The sequence below is a fragment of the Chiloscyllium punctatum genome, chromosome 26 (assembly GCF_047496795.1).
Source record: "Chiloscyllium punctatum isolate Juve2018m chromosome 26, sChiPun1.3, whole genome shotgun sequence".
NCBI classification, from domain to species: domain Eukaryota; kingdom Metazoa; phylum Chordata; class Chondrichthyes; order Orectolobiformes; family Hemiscylliidae; genus Chiloscyllium; species Chiloscyllium punctatum.
This window is the reverse complement of record NC_092764.1, coordinates 49,487,654-49,505,927: the sequence shown is the minus strand read 5'-3', so window position 1 is coordinate 49,505,927 and position 18,274 is coordinate 49,487,654. Positions and strand designations below refer to the sequence as shown.

Below are 18,274 nucleotides of genomic sequence, written 5' to 3'. Positions count from 1 at the left end.
CAGTCTCCAGGTAATTTGAAACACTCCATATGATATCAAGAAACAGCTGAAGGCACTGGATACTTCAAAGGCTATTCCGATGATAGTACTTGAGAGATGTGCTCAGAATGTGGCTTACCTCGAGCCAAGCTATTCCAGTCCAGCTACAACATTGGGCATCCACCCAACCTTGTGGAAAGTTGCCCAGGATAGGTTCTGTACACAAAATGCAGGACAAGTCCAAATGGTCAAATACTGCCTTCAGTCTACTCTCAATTATCAAGTCAAGTGATGGAAAGGGTTATCAACAATGCCATCAAGCAGCACCTACACAGAAATAACCTGCTCAAGTTGGCTCAGTGGTTAGCACTGCTGCATCATAGCACTAGGAACCCATGTTTGATTCCAGCCTCGGGTGACTGTGTGGAGTTTGTGCATTGTCCCCGTGTCCACATGGGTTTCCTCCTAGTGATCCCGTTTTCTCCCACAATTCAAATATGTGCAGGTTAGGTGGATTGGCCTTGGAAAATTGCCCATGTGTCCAAGGATTTGAAGGCTAGGTAAATTAGACATGGTAAATGTTTGGTTAAAGGGATAGAGTGGTGAGGCGGTTCTAGATGGGATGCTCTTCAGAGGGTTGGTTGACTCAATGGGTTAAATGGCTTCTTTCTGCACTGCGAGGGATTCTATGATTCACAGGTCTCTTGGACTTGCTTCAATCTATTATCAGGTGATCATGGCAGCGGTTTTAGGTCAGTATTTGTCCTCAAGACCAGGGAAATTGTGAAACAGTAATTACATATTATACACACAGAAACATAAGAATTAGGACCAAAAGGTGTACCTTCACTCCTCAAGATCATTTTGTCATTTGATAAAAACATGAGTGATCTGACTGCAGTCTGAACTTTACTTTCCTGCCTAACTCTACACCCTTGACTCCATTGTTAGTCAACAATGAAAAATATTCAATTAACTTGTCTCTGTTGTTCCCTGAGGAAGAGAATTCCACAGTATCATGACCTCATGGAAAGTTTCTCATTTGTCTTAAATGGGAGATCCCTTTGTGCAGAATTATCCACTGTCTTGAACAGCAGACAAAAGCAAGAAAGTTGAGAACACATACCAATATTGGAAAAAACTGATATTTCATGTTAAGAAAAGAAATTCCTAATTTCCATGTAGGGTTTAAATAGAAAGTTCTGACCCTTATGAATGAGCAGAAATTACTTAGCTTTCTTGCGATTTGTACCTCATTATTATCACCTTATTTCTATGCAGCTCACATTCTTCCTATTTACCTTAGAACCAAATGGGGCCAATTTTGAATGAAGATCATTGTGGTAACCTGGCAGCAGCTGCTCTGGGCCTTCAGTCAATCAATCAAGGGACTTGCCCTAATCTCAGTCTGGGGAGCAGCTTCAGTCAGTCCTTCAGGTCAAGTGCAACCTCTCCGGAGATCACAGATAAGCCAGAGTGCTGTGCATACACCCATCCAGGCAGTGGGCCAATTTTTCGTCCAATGAGACCGAAGGAGGAACTGAGTATGACAGATCAAAGTGTAGTTACTGGCAATTGCATGAGCAGGAGAGGAAATAATGTATCCCCATTGAGCCAATAGGAAGCGTAGAAGGTAGGACAAGCTAGTAGCTTGGAAGGATGAAGAGGGTGAGAGCTTTTGAGTGACTTTACGAGTGCCAGAAAGGCCAGTTGCATAATTAATGAGCCAGTGATTGAGTGAGAAAAGCCAGTTTAGGCCATGGCAAATCTCACTAAGAAACCACCAAAAAATGGGAAAATTCAGTCTTCTGTTCTAGTCTCTCTAATAAGTGGAAACATCCTCACAGCATATGCCTCCGATTCTTCTAGACTCAAATTTCCTTAAGACAGATGTTAAGCTAACTGCCTGTAGTTTCCTGCTTTCACTCTTAGCCCTTGAATACAAAAGTTACATTTGCTATGTTTCAACCTAATGGGACCTTTCCAAAACCTGAAGTACATTGGAAAAGCAAAACCAATGCACGTATTATTACAGCAGCCACTTCTTTTAAACCCTAAGGATGAAATCCATCAAGATGTGGGGACTTACAAAGTTTTAGTTCCAATAATTTTCTCAGTATTCTTTTCCACAGAGTTTTAAGTTCCTCCATCTCTTATTAACAATTATTGTTGGGGTGTTATGTATACCCTTAACAATGAAATAGATGAAAATAACCAATGTTCACATCACTTATCACTTCCTTTTTAAATACATATAGAAATTCTTACTATTCCTTTGCCCTCATACTCTAATTTTTCTTTTTTTAAAATTGTTTTTAGTCTTTTTTTGCTGCTTTTGAATTTTACTCCAATTTCTTGTCTGCCACTACTCTTCACCAAATCACCAATTTTATTATATATTCAGCTTCCTTCTTTAGCCATGGATGGTCGACCCTCTGCATAGAGTCTTGCCTTCTCACAGAAACATGCTCTTAAAAGCCCAGATATACTTGATTCAACAAGGAATAACTTCTATAAAAGGATCTTTATAGTATGACAAACACCGTAACATCGGAAGTTATTGTGTGCTAAATGATTTCTAATCAATTGCAACCTGCCATTGCCAACCCTGTGCTGAAGAACAAACTCACTGATTGCAACTTTTAGATTCCCCATTTAACTCCACATTAAAGAACATATGATCATTTCAGCCTTGTTGGGTCCTTTTTGTTAAATAAACATTTGTTTATGTTAATGGCACAATTATGACAACTATCTCACAAGCCATACAAAATCCAACTGTTAAACACCAATACATTGGTATTAGTGGATAGTAAGTAATCCTAGGAGCTAAAGGAATCTTGTCATTTTAACTAAGTATCCTAACTCTGTCCCTCACAAAGTGCTACTGCTTTCCTCCACTAGTTCTTAAAATGTGATTCAAAGAAAAACAGAAACAAGAAAGAAATTGTGGAATATGTTGGAGGCATACAGAGGACAGATTTTCAAAATCCCACCCAAGCATAAAAATGATGCCATGGGGTCATTATAGAAAACAGTTGGTTTTCGCTGTTTCATCATTTGAAAACCAGACGATTTCTAGATTAGGCTGTTGATCCAGAACACCAGTTTTAGAGCCAATCCACAGCATTGGTTTGTTTCTAGTCAAGTCTTTCCAAAACTAGTTTTATAGTTGATCTATAGTGCTAGTTTTACACTAGATCCATAGAACTGGTTTTATAGTCAATCTAAAGTGCTGGTTCTACAGTTGATCTAAAGTGGTGGTTTTACAGTGGATCCATTATGCTGGTTTTATAATGGATCCACAATATTGGTTTTACATCAGATCGACAATGCTGGTTTTGCAATGGATCCACAGTGCTGGTTTTACAATGGATCTACAGTTCTGCTTTTATGATGAATCAACAGCACCAGTTTTACACACAAGCCATAGAACCTATTTTACAACCAGACCCACAGCACCAGCTTTACAGTCAATCCACAGCATGTGTTTTACAGTCAATACACAGTGTCAGGTTCACAGTCGATCCCACAGTGCCAGTTTTGCAGTGATTCCATGACACTGACAGTCAACTCCACATTGTGAAGCAGCAGCAGGGGAGCCTCAACAATCACTTGGGGGTCTCCATTTCTATTATGGCATATTAAAATGCAAGTAAATGTGACATTTATGAATAATCAATTCAACTGAAAAAAATGAGTGTACCATGGAATTTTACTTCATTGAAGTGTGCCTTGATTCTGACAAAGTTGGGAACCTCTAGTCTACAGTACTATTTTTACAACCACAGTTTTGGTTTTAACAGCTGATCCACAGCATCAAATTTGTGACTGGGTAGCCAGTTGAAAATCTGTATTATGTTAGTAGATGAAATTAATTTATTCTATGTTATAATTAAGTTTATATCAGCATCATTGGTAAAGGTGTTATATTTTGCAACAGCCATTTCCTTTTTTTACTCACAGAATATGTGTGCCTCTAGAAAGGTTAATATAAGTACAAAGTCTGAAAAAGATGCATTAGACAGTGTGTGTTTATGGACCAATAGGTCAAGTAGAAAGGCCAAGGCGCTTCACCTGAAGCAATATTTCATTGACTACCTCTCCATCTTTCCTTCACGTCCATTCTTGCAACATGATAAGCATCAAGCTCTGAGGTAGTCATCTACAACAATGTCTTCCCTGCATGACATTTCCTGTTTCAAGCTTTTGGTTTGCTTATCCGCATCTCTAGCAGTCTTTTTTAAACTAGGCTCATCATCAGAAAAGCACAGGGCATACTGCATCCTTGCTCATGATAAGAAATAAATTGTCTTGAAAGTTGGCTGTGATTCTGATCTCACTGTTACCTTTTCTTGCGTTTTAAGTTCAGTGCTTACACTATTAGAGGGATTTGTACTTTTCAAAACCTCACACAAAATCTTTTTAATTTAATACAGATAAAGACAACATTACTGTTTCTATTTAGACAGAGTACAGTTTACCTTTTCATTTAAAGCTAATTATTAGACAGTTTGAAAATCCTTTAAAAATACAAAAGAATATTTTCTTTTCAACATATCAGGAAAGGGCTTACACAGAAAAGTATTAGTGCCAAAACTTAAATGGCAACAAGAAAACTCAAATCAGTTCTTCCACAAGTACAAAAGTACTGCTTTTTGTCTACCCAACATTTCTGGCACAGTGGGAAAATCTGGTCAATCTCATATTCTTCCCTGGGACCTATCCAAAGTGCCAACAGTAGCTAAGCTGGATATTAATACACCCTCAACCATGAAATGCTGTCAGATATATAAGGGCTGAACTATTTTAATCAGTACTTTCCCATCAAGCTCATGTCAACGCAAACATTTTAAATAACATTATATTTGGTAATGATTTGTCAATCTAATTTGGCATGCAATGTATCTCTGAGTCATAACAGTTGACCATTATAGTTTTGATGACTCCATATTCTTTGTGACCTCACAATATGGCTATTAACCAGAAAATTAAACAATAGAAGTCAGCTGCATGCAATAGTTTGCTCTGATGCCTTTACAGATATTGTCATCAATGTATTCTCAGTGGACAAGTACTCAACACCCCTGTCTGGAGATCCAAAACTGCAGACTAGAACAGTTTAAGGAGACAAGTATTTACTTTCATATTTTTGCTAATAGAGATGTGTTTGAAATGATATTTCCACATCTCGCCTTCTTTATTCATGTATCATACTAGCAGTCATTTCCATAAATTGCATCTTCCTGACTGAACCGAGAAACAATGCACAGAAGCTCCGCTAATTTTTATTTGGCTGCCAAGAAGACCAATAACAATGAAGAAGTAACTTGTATTCACGAAAATCTCAATGTAAATTAAACTAAATATACCCATATTTATTATGTCATACATATGAAAAATGGAACTGAAAATCAAAACTTTTTATTCTGTGGACAAGTGTTAACTGATCTTCAGGACAAAGTGGTGGAATAGGCAAATGCATTTCAACACTAAATATTTAAAGATGGTTAAAAAATAATTTTTTAGTAAACAAGCTTTTGCTCATAACAATCAAAAATATTTAAATTGGATTTCATTTTTTTAAACAGACACAGAAGTTGTTTTTAGGCTCTGTGGATTTTACACATTTTGCAGCTGATACGAATTTTAGTTGCCTTCAGGATTGCATGATTTCAGACCCGGGGAGACAGGCTGCTATCCAATGCATCTAGGAACAGCAATAGCAAGTCTCAATCATCTCACAAGAGATTCTTGGCTTTTTATGTTACCTCTTTTACTCAGAAAGCAAAGCTTGTATAGGTTCTTTTGAAAAGTAACTGTATCTTTGAACGGTGTTGACTGCTATCTTAATCTCACACCTGATAATGCTTCAATCTCAGATGCCTTTTATGAAACACAAACATTTACTTAACCTTCATCTTTCAATAAATGCAGCATTCATCTAATAGCTCATCATTTCATAGGGTAATATTTTGCAAAAATGCTTGATGCTTTATCTGGATGTCATTTTAATGGAAGGTTCAACATTTACATCACAACAGTGAAAACTGTGGGGGGAAACTGTCCACAGGGAGATAAAATGCCAGGAATAAATAGTGCCATTAGAATATGGTAAATATAAAAGATCTTCTCTTGACTTGTGCTTTCAAGAACCATGGCACCTTGAAATTAGAAATTTAATGATAATTTTCACCCAAACAAATAGTTGAAACCTATCTTCAAAGCACAGGGTTTTTCTCACTATAATCATTCTGCTGCATTTTTTGAGTTAAGTTGATTTGAATATATACATACTGATAACAATGAAATCTGTCCAAAATACCATCAATGCAATGACAATTTTATATTTTAAATTAAAACATTTATTAAAAAGAAAGTTTAAAAATGTTAGTGAAATCTAAACATTATTGAAGAACTGCTTTCTCTGTTATTGCTTCAGAAATTTCCTTTACATTGAGTCTCATAATGTATCATGCACATCTTGACTTGGTAAGCTTTGAAATAAAGGCTTCTAATGTTGGGCCCAGAAAATAGCTGCTCTCAGTTTTTTGTTTGTTTTCTGCATTTATATTTTCCTTTCAAATTTAAAAGTTCATTCTAAATCCTTTTTAAAAGTGCTTTAAGGTAATGCAAAAAAAACTTGTCAAAAACAGTAGTCAAAATACATAGTGAAATTTATTTGATATTCTTTCTTCAACTGCACTGTAATTATGAGGCAAATCGAAGAATGTATTTCTGTAGAAATAAAATTAACTTTAGGGAAGGGGTATTGCTGGTAAAAAATGGTTTTCACATTATTTAAAATAATATCATGGTATTCTGAAAAGTAGTCGAGATTGACCAATGAAATTCAGAAACTGTCATTTAACCCAGGGAGACTACGTAGCATTTCTGCACCATTATCAGGCTCGTTCTATTTGTAAAGTTCACTTACAAAATACTGTTGAAATTCTTATTGATACTTGGTACTATAGTTCATCAAATACAATTCTTCAAGATGCTAAGCAACAGAAAACAGGTTTGTGTTCAGCAAAATGTCAAGAAAACTCAGAATTAAAAGGATAAACATGAGACATTGTGTAGGAATGGTAAACCTGAAGTACTGGGCCATTTCTTTCCCAGCATTCCTCAAAAAAATTATTTCTCCCTCCTGAAGGAATCTGAAATTTTTATAAATTGTACAGTGCAGAAAAGCATGTTTTCATATTGAAATAAAATGGCAACTGTTTAGACACAGTGAAACCTGTTCTTTATCCAATCTTTTAGTATATTAGTCCCTTTATTAACATAGGATTTTGAATATTTTCTGTTCATTTGAGCACAACTGATCCCGCTTTATGTCATAATATGATCGGTTTTAGTGAAGTATTGACTTGGTTAAAAGTGCCCCAACGAACCACAATAAATCTGATATTAGATCATATATTAATATCAAAACACATTAAATCATAGTAGGAGCAGTACTTCTCCATACACACCTGATTTCCAATATTTTTAGAGCTTTCCTTATCTAATTTCTGAGCAAATCCATTCATTTTTCTCTTTCACTTTTAAATATACATAAACCTGTTCAGCTACAGCTGTTTAATATTATACGTGCTGGTTGGCAAAGACCAGCTGCCATCATTGTACTGTTGGGTATGATAATAAGAAGGCTTCATTCTGCAAAACTGACTTTACTAAAGCAATCTACAATACGGCACAAAAATTGTAAGGCGACTGCGACATGTGAAACACGGGTGTATAAATTTGATTGATGATGGCTTTAAAAATTCAGCAAATGTAGGTCAACAAAAGAGATGGTGAACTTTTAAACCTTTCCTGTAGCATAGAAAGAAGAAAAGCATGTAAAGCAGCATGTGGTTATCATACAGCAGCTCGCTGAATTAGCATAATGGCTTCTTCTAATGAATGTGTTTGAAAGCACCAAATGCTTGTGAGAGCGCCAAACCCAATATAAAGCTCTGCACGGGCACTGTACCTTTGCACAAATGTGTCACTTAAAACTCACATGTCATCTCAATGGTTGCTTGAGAGCATGTCCACAATTCTCATGGCATACAAGGTAAACTATCAAGTGTGGCAGCAAATGTAAGTACACAGCAGTTCATACAATCATTACACCAACCGATGTGGACATGGATATTCTTTAAAGAATCAGTGTCGTAAATATCTTATTTAAAACAGATAACTCTGATTACCTCTGCAATCGCTTCTCCCTTTATTTTTTAAAAAGAATATTTTTCTTTACAAAATGTTTCTTATCACACCACAAGGTTTGGGAGGAAGTACTCAGACTGACAGTGAGAGTAGGAAGTCCAAGGACATGCGTACCCTTTACAACATTACAGCTAAACTCCCTCAACACTGTCGATTACTTAGAGACTCTTCAAACCAATTATGTCATCATTGCAAACAAGCGTACCATGAAAGTTAGTTTAAAAAAAAGAAAAGCAAGTTAGGTTAATGATTCTTGATAGCTTTGATTTTTAAGAATTAAATTTGACATAAATTTGAACAGAAGGATTATGTAGTGATTCTTTTCAGCAAGGATAATCGACTTCATAATTTGTAAAGTCACGTAACATGGTGTGCATTACATATCCTATAACAACATTGCTTATGTGAATGTATTTTGACAGTATCACTAAACACTGTTTCACTTGCATCATTCTTTTACGATTCTGTTACCTAATTTTGCAGGAAATATGTATGCATCCCAGAAAAAAAGAAGCTGGTCTGTTTGAAACAATTGTTCATTGAAATGTGATCTCCCTGCTTTAGGAAGGATGTTGTGAAACTTGAAAGGGTTCAGTGAAGATTTACAAGGATGTTGCCAGGGTTGGGGGGTTTGAGCTAAAGGGAGAGGCTGAATAAGCTGGGGCTGTTTTCTCTGGAGTGTTGGATGTTGAGAGGTGACCTTATAGAGGTTTATAAATTTACGCGGGGCATGAATAGTGTAAATAGACAAGGTCTTCTCCCTGGGTAAGGGAGTTCAGAACTAGATAGCATAGGTTTAGGGTGAGGGTGGTGCATGTATGGAATGAGCTGCCAAAGGAAGTTGTGGAAGTTGGTACAATTACAACATTTAGAAGGCATCTGGATGGGTGTATGAATAGAAAGAGTTTAGAGGAATATGGGCCAAATGTTGACAAATATGACTAGGTTTATTTAGGATATCTGGTCAGCATGGATGAGTTGGACCAAAGGGTCTGTTTCCATACAGTTCATCTCTATGACTCTATGTTCATCTTTATAATCAGTCATGAACTCCAAGTAAGGGCTGAATAAACTGTGTTTAGAAAAATACAGCACATGACTTGAAGACTTGGAAAAGAAATATGATTTTGTTTTTATATCTGACAGTAATACAATATTAGTGATGAAAATATTATCAATTAACGCAAATCAAACAAAATAAGTGCTTTAGGGCAAATTATATTGTGTGCAAGACTTTTGCTTATATAATGTGAACCAAAATTTCAGTAATCACAAAGAAAATGAGTACAAATAGAAATTAAAATATCAACATTAGACTCATGTCTGGTTGCACAGAATTGCTGTAGACAATTCTGTGTATATTCAATGAAGGCTTCATAAACTTAAAAGTGACGAAAACATTAACCTGCTTTATTGTAGGGTATATACGGATGTTGCCCTTCAATTCCGCTCTCATTCTTCCCTTGCTCTGGTCCCAATGGCTAAACACTTTCTGTAACTAAGATGACAGTCAGGCTACTGGCCAAGTGTTTGATTTTGAGCTGGCTAAGTGAAAGAATGTTGCATCAGCCCAGGAATGATAGACACTCTTTCTCTTTGCGTTTTTGCAATTTACTTACTCCTTTTTTTTGAAGGAGTTCTCAAGCGCTTCTCCACAGCAGTGCAACTAAAACGAGTCTGTGTGGGACCTGAAATTCTATTCTATCCATCATATTGTGGTGCTCCAAACTATAATGCCACCCCGACAAATCAGTTCTTGACAACACGATGTGTGTGTCAAAGATCAGAATGATTTACTTGCCAGCAGATTAGAGAAGATATCGATAAAATATTTTGAAATTAATTACAAGTTGCCAAAAATTTTAAAATAAATTATAAATGTATCATGATTCACAGTGAAGCACAATAATATACAGACTACCCTAGCACACAGTAATATATGGATATAAACATTGATTGCAGCAGCCACATATTTTTCTCAAGTATTTCTTTTTCAATCATTTTAAATACTAGCCTATTACCGTTGAAATTAAAATTTTAACAATCTTGAATTAGTTAAATTCCTAAGAATTAAATCTGCAATCCCCATTAAACCTGAATAGAGCCATTTATGATCATTTTTGGAGCTAGATTATTTATGTTACTAGTTTCCCAGAAACCAATGGACATACTTGTGACTGAATCAAGCCAAAATGCACATCCAAATCTCTATAAATTTCTTTTTTTAAACAAGATCTACTTTTGTCAGTCAATTTAATCATTTGATTTATTGTAAAATTTAGGATCACAGTAAATGGACATCCATGTGCAAATGAAAGTGAGGCTATTTTCCAATGATAAGTTACATTGTCCTGTTAAACGCTGTTGATTGCTTTCTTGTTTTCTGTCCATTGCGGCTTCAGTATACTGCTGATGCAATAGTACCCTCTGCTGTTTTAATTCTTAAACTACACTGGCCACTGCAGGTGACTTAAGAATTCAAAATGACTAGCCACGTGCGTGAAGCCACATTCAGAAAACCCTACTCGAGTATCATCTTGTGGTATCAAGGTTTGTTGATTACTTCCAAATGATGATTTTGGGGGGACAAGGTCATTGGGACATTAAGTTCTGACTTAATGAATTAAACACTTGCATGTGCATAGTGCTCTCAATACAGGGACTTCACAGAACTTGTATGAAACTAAATTTGGACCAAAAGCTAAATTTTAATGAATGTCTTAATGATGAAAAGCAAGGTAGGAAGGTACAGGAGTGATGTGGGGTTGGCAAGGGGAAGAATTCCAGATCTTGGTAGTTGAAAGAACAGTTACCAATCATGGATAGATTAAAATTAGGAATGCTTAAGAGGCCAGAATTCTTGAAGCATATATAACTGAGAGATTATAGGACTGTAGTAAGTTTAAAGTGATGGGGAAAAGCCTTAAAAATTGAGCTGTTGAGTAACTAGAAGCCAATATGAGTCTTTGACAACATGAGTAATGGATTAACAGAATGTTGTGCAAGTTAAATTAGGATCATAAATTGGCTTCATCTGAGACATTTTTTAATCCAAGTTCTTATCCAAGCACCATCCAAAGAATGTTTATGACACCACTCTATTTCAAAACAGAGTCATATGGCTTTGTATCAATTGCATTTAATAGGGTTCTAGAATAACTTTATTCTTCCTTTTTTATATTTAATTCCACGTGCAGTGCATTTTCATAGTTTTAACCAAAGAAAGAAACCATAGCTGTCAGTCATTAGTCTGAACCACAGACTGGACATTTAGTTTGAATAAATTAATACGGGAGGGAGTATATTTCCTAACTAACATTCATTATCCACAGCTCAATGCTGGATCAGTAAAATACAATAATTTACATACCATTTGCTCCATCTCTCTCCAAGAGTTCTCCAGCAGAATCATTGGTCCAAACCACCAGTTGCTTGCCTTTGCTGAACGTTTCCCTTGAAACCAGAATTGTCGCAACCACTCAAATTCAACCTATAGCAAGAAATATAGAAAGCTGAGATATCTTATCATTTGGGCACTGTTATGTCCAGTATTTGCTTATTTTAGTAAAGCTGAATATTATCCATCAACAAGAAACAAATTAGCATATTTCTCTCAACATTACTGTCAATAGCCTGCACCTCAATGTCCTACATAGCAAAGACTACAATACTCAGAATACGTTGGAAATATTGTAACATCGAACTAAAATCAGGCCCATCAGTATCTGCGAAGAAGAACACAAATTAACGTTTCTAGATTGAGACTCCTGAAGTAATCTGAGAAAGGGTCCAAACCTGAAGCATAAACCAACTGTTTTCATCTTCACAAATGCTGAAAGACGCATGTGCATTTCAAGCATTTTTCTGTTGTAATTTAAGATCTTAAAGCTGATATCATTATTCTTGAGATCCAAGCCTGTGGGCAAGCCATCTCCAATCGTTGATCATTTTGCTAAAATCTGGCTTGTGTGATTAACTCTCACATTTTTTTTTAGAAAAGGGTATCAGTGGGTATATATCAATGGTGAGTAAATGGATTTGAGGAACCGATTAGACATGATCAAACTGAATGCGAAATAGGCTCAAGGGACTCCTGTTCCTTTGTTCCATCATGGTTATAGTTCCAACTGACCATCATGAATGCCTGATGTAGCTATTTTCTAATCAACCTGCACAGGAATGCTACTGGAGCAGGCAGGAACACTACCACTATTCACAAGAGCCCATATAAATGTTTAGTATAACTGTGTTCATCAAATACAAAATAAGATCAGTTCTGGACAATAAATTTATGTGAATATGTAATATCTACACTGTATTTCATGGGTTTTTTCCTACTATATAATACATGAATTCATGGTTTTGCTGATTACATATCTCGAAACCAAAATGTCACAAATGATTAAATTTTGTCCATGTGAGCCTGCAGTTACAAGTTTAGAAAATAAACTAAAATATCTGATTGCTTTGGAATATAGAGACTGAAAATATCATACAGTAGCTACTGAAGAAATTCAATAGATAATTTCTTTGTGTGTTTACTGAATGTTATGAGCATTATACTCTATTTGATTTCCACAGAGGACATTCAAACAACAGAAATAAATTGAAATGATTGCTAATTTCTGAATAGTTTCAGAACAAAAAAAAATCAGAAGCATGAATTTGGTCTTCAAGACAAACTATTCAATGCTGTATACTACACATAGCCCTTGAATATATCAAACGTGCAGACATTTAATGCTATCTGTCCTGTCCACTGCATTGTTTGAGTTTACATTAAGAATATATTCAAACAAAGAAATGAAATTGGAAACCACAAAATGTGCCTTCTTTTTCTGCAGTTAATGAACAAAAAAATTCACAAGACAATAGCTTCTTATTAACCTGTATTTTATAAATCTTATACAATCAAACTATCAATATTACTAGAAGAAAAAAATTGCTATGGCAGGCATTTGATGGTCACTTCAGATCCATGCATGAGTCAAAGGAAAATACTGGCAATGACATTTGTGGTTCTGCATGATGGAAGATTGGGTGGGTGAGGGTGGTGGTGAAGATGAGCTTTTGGAGGCGAAGTTGGTGTGAACATCTAATCTTTTCTATATCGCACTGTATTTTGGGAATTATTACCTGTGAAAATGTGACTACAGACACATAGAATTTACATTATATTACTCTGTTTTTCCCAGTTTTGTGTAATCTTCAATATAGTAAAAGTATTCAGTCATTCTATACCTGACAAAACAATACCCTGAGTTATAGTTAATAAGTTAGCAGAAAGTATTTAAAGACTGATCAATGTGCAGCCAACACAGTCAAACATTAGTCTCAAAACCGGAAACCTCAGTCTCTAAAGATGTTTACACATGATGATCTACAATTATCTGTGGGATGAGAACTGGCTATGCAGGCCAAGACATAGGCTACCTTCACTTATTGTATCATGCAGGTGCCTGAAAGCTCCACTGTGTTTTGACTGATTGCAGAGAACAGGAGTTCACAGGGTCTTCTGGTATAGAAGGACAAAACAATGACTAATGAAATCACAATAAATAGAGCTTCAAGCAATTCAAATAAAAGTATATTATTATATTAGAAACGGGAATTGCACTGGCAAGATATCCCCTGCTTGCTAACTAAAATTAAAGTAACAGACTTCAGAAAAGTTATAGTTCATGGAGTGAAAGGGACAGTAGCAACAGGGATACAAAATTAGCTGATGGATAGGGATAATTAGAAGTAATGGTTAATGGATCCTTTTCAGGTCAGAGGAAAGTTTGTAATAGAGATCTCCAGGAATGTAATTTAGGACACTTACTTTTCCTGATCGATATTAATGGTCTAGATCTTAGTGTGCAAGGAATAATTTCCAAGTTTGCAGATGATACAAAACTTGGAAGTTTTGTAATTCTGAGAAGGTTTGTGTAACATCCACAATTTTGTCCTGATTATGGATGGAAGGCTATTGATGAAGCAGCTGAAGATGGTGATGAGAGGAACCATCTCATTTTGTGCTACGTGTGACTCCAGTGGAGAGATTACCGCCAATTCCCATTGCACCCAGTTTTGGTAGGACTTCTTGATGCCTACTCAGTCAAAAGTGGCCTTGACATCCAGAGCAGTCAGTATCACCTTTTGCCCATTGTTAGTCTTTTTTCCCTATTTGAACCAAGATTGTAATGTGGTTTTTAGCTAAGTGGCCATGGTGAATCCAAAGTGGAGCAGGTTCCTTCAAAGCAGGTGCTGCTTCTTAGCACAGTTGACCACCACTTCCATCACTTAACTGATGATCAAGTTTGGAGAGAGAGGAGTTTACAATGAGGCAGATGCTGATATGATTAAATTGCTCGTCATAGCTCATCACTTTAAATTTTAAAGAAATGTAAAAATACTCAAAAGTTTTGCTAGAACAGCTGCAACAGTTTCATGCAGCTTGAACTTGCAACAATTTGGGATCCATTTCCAGTTCTATGCAACTTTTATGATATAGAAATAATGCTCTATTCCAAGAAAATGAAGGTAATTTTGAACTGCAGTGTTGTTACGCTCATTTAGATTTGTTGTAAAATATATTTTACATATGTCATTTATTTCCGATCATGACGGTTCTTTGACAGTGCTAAATATTGCATAAAGAAAACTCAGTACAAAATAACATGATGCAAGCACAGTGGTCAGAGGAGCAGTATAGTTTACTGTAACACTGCAACATTACCTACCTTTTCTACCAATACCCTGCTTCTGCTGTCATTATGGGAGCATGGTTTTTGGAAGAGCAGTGGAATTTAGATAGAAATGTAGAAGAGTATATCCTTCAGGACTTCACTACTATGTGTGCCTGAGTAGAATGTCACAAAAAAAATCTAATATGTATGTAGAATTTTAATGATGTAACTGAATAAAGCATCCATCAAGCCTCATAAGATGGAGTCTTGAAGGGCCCTAAATTATGTGGGCTATGGTGATAAATCTTGAAGAATCATGAACAGTCAAGTGAAGCCTATCTTCACTAATGGCGTTTTCCAGCAGAGTTCCAGGCATTCAGCTGAGACTCTCACTTGGTAAAAATGAGATGCCTATGAACAGAGATTATTGCTTATTGTTAGTCTCATTAACTGCACATCTCACCTCATTAATGTGTAGTCTCCTATAATCTGAACAGCTACAGAATTCTAGATAGCGAGAACCTTCAAAAAAGACAGAATACCGAGCAACTTCAACTCGCTCTTTGTTCTACCATATATTCATTTTGGTTACACAACACCTCATGGCATGTTCCAGGGCACTGTCTGCAATCACCCCATTCATGAATTCTGGCATCTGTCAACTGTCAGCCTCTGGGGACCTTCATGGTACCTCTCTGACCTATTTCTGCACTTTAAAGCTGTACTTCAGGGTGCACTAGCAATTAGCATTGAAATTTTGCCTCAAAGAGATTACACACAAAGAGATAGGCACATTCTTCACAGAGTGAGCCAAGGTGCATGTATTGGCATTTTCACTTGCCTTGTGAATGCTTCCTCACTATGAGCCTATCTTAAATACTCAGAGCATCCCTGCATGAGCTTGCCTTGCAGCCACTTTCCTCTTCTTCCTCCCCAGCCAGAGGTATTAGGGCCACAATACTTTTACCTTGCATTGCTGTTTAGCACAGAGATAAATCCACAAAATTTATCATGACTGTCAACAACCTTTGGTCAGGACAAGGGAGATATGGAATCCCAGCACAATAAGTTAAGGGCAGTCAAGAGGCTAGGGTACTGTCAGGCAACCGCACAGGGTAGTCAGGGTCAAGATTCGCTCTTCAAAACAGGTTATGGTCCAAATGTCAGGCAGCACACCAGCCACCTTGGCTCTTTCTGACCTATGGTGGCCTGTTTGTAGAAGATTTGATCTTGGACGGTGAATTGTTGCACTGTTGTGGAATCACATTATGAATTGTTGGATTAAAAAACTAACTAGGGAAAACTTAGAAGTTGAGCGTAATCTAATTAGAAATGTAAAAATTATTAATTGGAGTTTCCATGAGCACTTAAAAAGGATAAGAGAAGCTGAAGTGAATGTTCGTTCTCTGAAAGGTGTGAATGCACAATTAATAATGGAGAGTAAACAAATGAAGGAGGAATTGAACTGATATTTTGTGTCAGTCTTCACTACAGAAGACATCCGAGAACTAATTGTAAACCAAGACAAAAAGGAGGAAGAAACCTAAAACAAATCAAACAGCAAGGAAAGGGTACAGCAAAGGTTATTAAAGCCAAAGGCTGAAAGTTTCCTGGTCCAGATGGACTTCATCCAATAGTCTTACAAGAATTGGTACACAGTCGGAAGGGAATTACCCTATAAGTCCTTAATGTTGATCTAGACCTCATGAAGTCTATTGGCATCAGGTTAAGCATGGGCAAACTAACCTCCTGCTGACTACCACATACTGTCTCCTATCAACTGATGAATCAGTCCTCCTTCATGATGAACACCACTTACAGGAAGCACTAAGGTTGGCAAGAGCGAAGAACGTACTCTGGATGGGGACTCAATTTCACCACCAAGAGTGGCTGGGCAGTACCACTACTGACCAAGCTAGTCAAATCCTACAGGGCATAGCTGATAGACTGGATCTACAGTAGGTGGTAAGAGTCATCCTCAACAATTTGCATGATACAGGTGCATCAGTCCTGATAGTATCGGTAAGAGTGGCCACCACGTACTCCTTGCAGAGACAGAGTCTCGTCTTCACATTGGAAATACCTTTGAATGTGTGTCTGGCACTATCATCATACTAAATGGGACAGACTTCAAACAGATCAAGACTGGGCATCCATAAAGGATCTTGGACCATCGGCAGCAGCAGAATTGTACTCCAACTAAACTGTACTAAATTTTACTACAACTAAATTTTGCATTAAAAATAATCCAGTATACAAACATTACAGCAGCAGTGTTTGGAGGAGCAGTACAATCTGGCACAGAATAATTAATTTCTGTGGTAAAGACATCAAACTGGTTGAAATCTGTTTATACTTGAGAGTGGCATTAGGTTATTTGCAGAAACAGTTTGGAAGCAGGAGCAGTTTAACAACACAGCTGCAAAAAATATGGTTGGCAGCAGGCTAATAGTGACTTGGTTGAAGATTACCGCAGAACTAGCTTTTTATTTCATAGGACATTGTTAGATTGATGGAAAAGTTCATCTGGACACACCCAGGGTTTATTTCACTGTACTTTTGAATTAAGTTTAAACTAGGAGTCTGGTGGTTTTAGGAAATGGAGGCAGCCTGTTAATGGGGTAGGACTGCAATCAATTTGGATTAACAAACTTCTCCTGCAAATCTATAGATTAGGTACACTTGATTTTCCATCATCATTTTCCTGAGTACAGAACATAAATGTAAAACATAATTTTGAAATTAGACATTTTGTTTCATGATGTCAATGTCGTGGGAATTAAGTTAACAAAATGGTCTTGTTACAGAAGGTGCCTGTCCGAATTGCCTTTTATAATACACTGAAAATAACTTTACCGTAAAAGTGAATATTTTACACTAAATTCCAGTTGGAACACTTCCAATTAAACTAGCACTGATGGATACCGTCACAATCTTAACATTTTTAAAATTCATATGATATTTGCCATTACAAAGATTATCAGACTTAGTGTTACAAAACATTAGTTATGTGGACTATGCATCAGTATTATGGATCAATTATATCAAAACAAAATCATCTTTCCTTATACATCATCACAACTTTCTTTAAATACTGCACTTAAGTTTAGAATATTAGAAGCTATGATGACTCTACAATATGTGGAAGGAACACCTGCAGAAACTGCATTATCATCATAAAATAAAAGCATGGTGCATAAAGGTCAGGCAACCAGCAGTGCCTATATCAATATGAAGCCATCAAAACAAAGATTGTGTCTGTCATTCACCACCAACTAAAGCACTGATTTCAATTATGCTTCAAGTACCAAGAGGATCAATGGCATTTCCCCAAAGGAAGTGAAGGAATCCAAATTGTTACAATTCAGTTAGCAAGAAATCCAAATTTTCTGCTTTAAAAG

General features: G+C 36.5%; 1 protein-coding gene across 4 annotated transcripts in view; it reads right to left on the bottom strand.

Annotated features, from left to right (window-relative positions):
- The window catches only part of fto (FTO alpha-ketoglutarate dependent dioxygenase), a 414,204-nt gene that overhangs the window by 253,080 nt on the left and 142,850 nt on the right, over positions 1-18,274 (bottom strand). For all 4 annotated transcript variants that reach the window (XM_072547380.1, XM_072547378.1, XM_072547377.1 and 1 more), the window contains one exon: positions 11,573-11,692. In XM_072547380.1, coding sequence (XP_072403481.1) covers positions 11,573-11,692 — 120 coding nt within the window. The remainder of the gene's footprint in view (positions 1-11,572; positions 11,693-18,274) is intronic.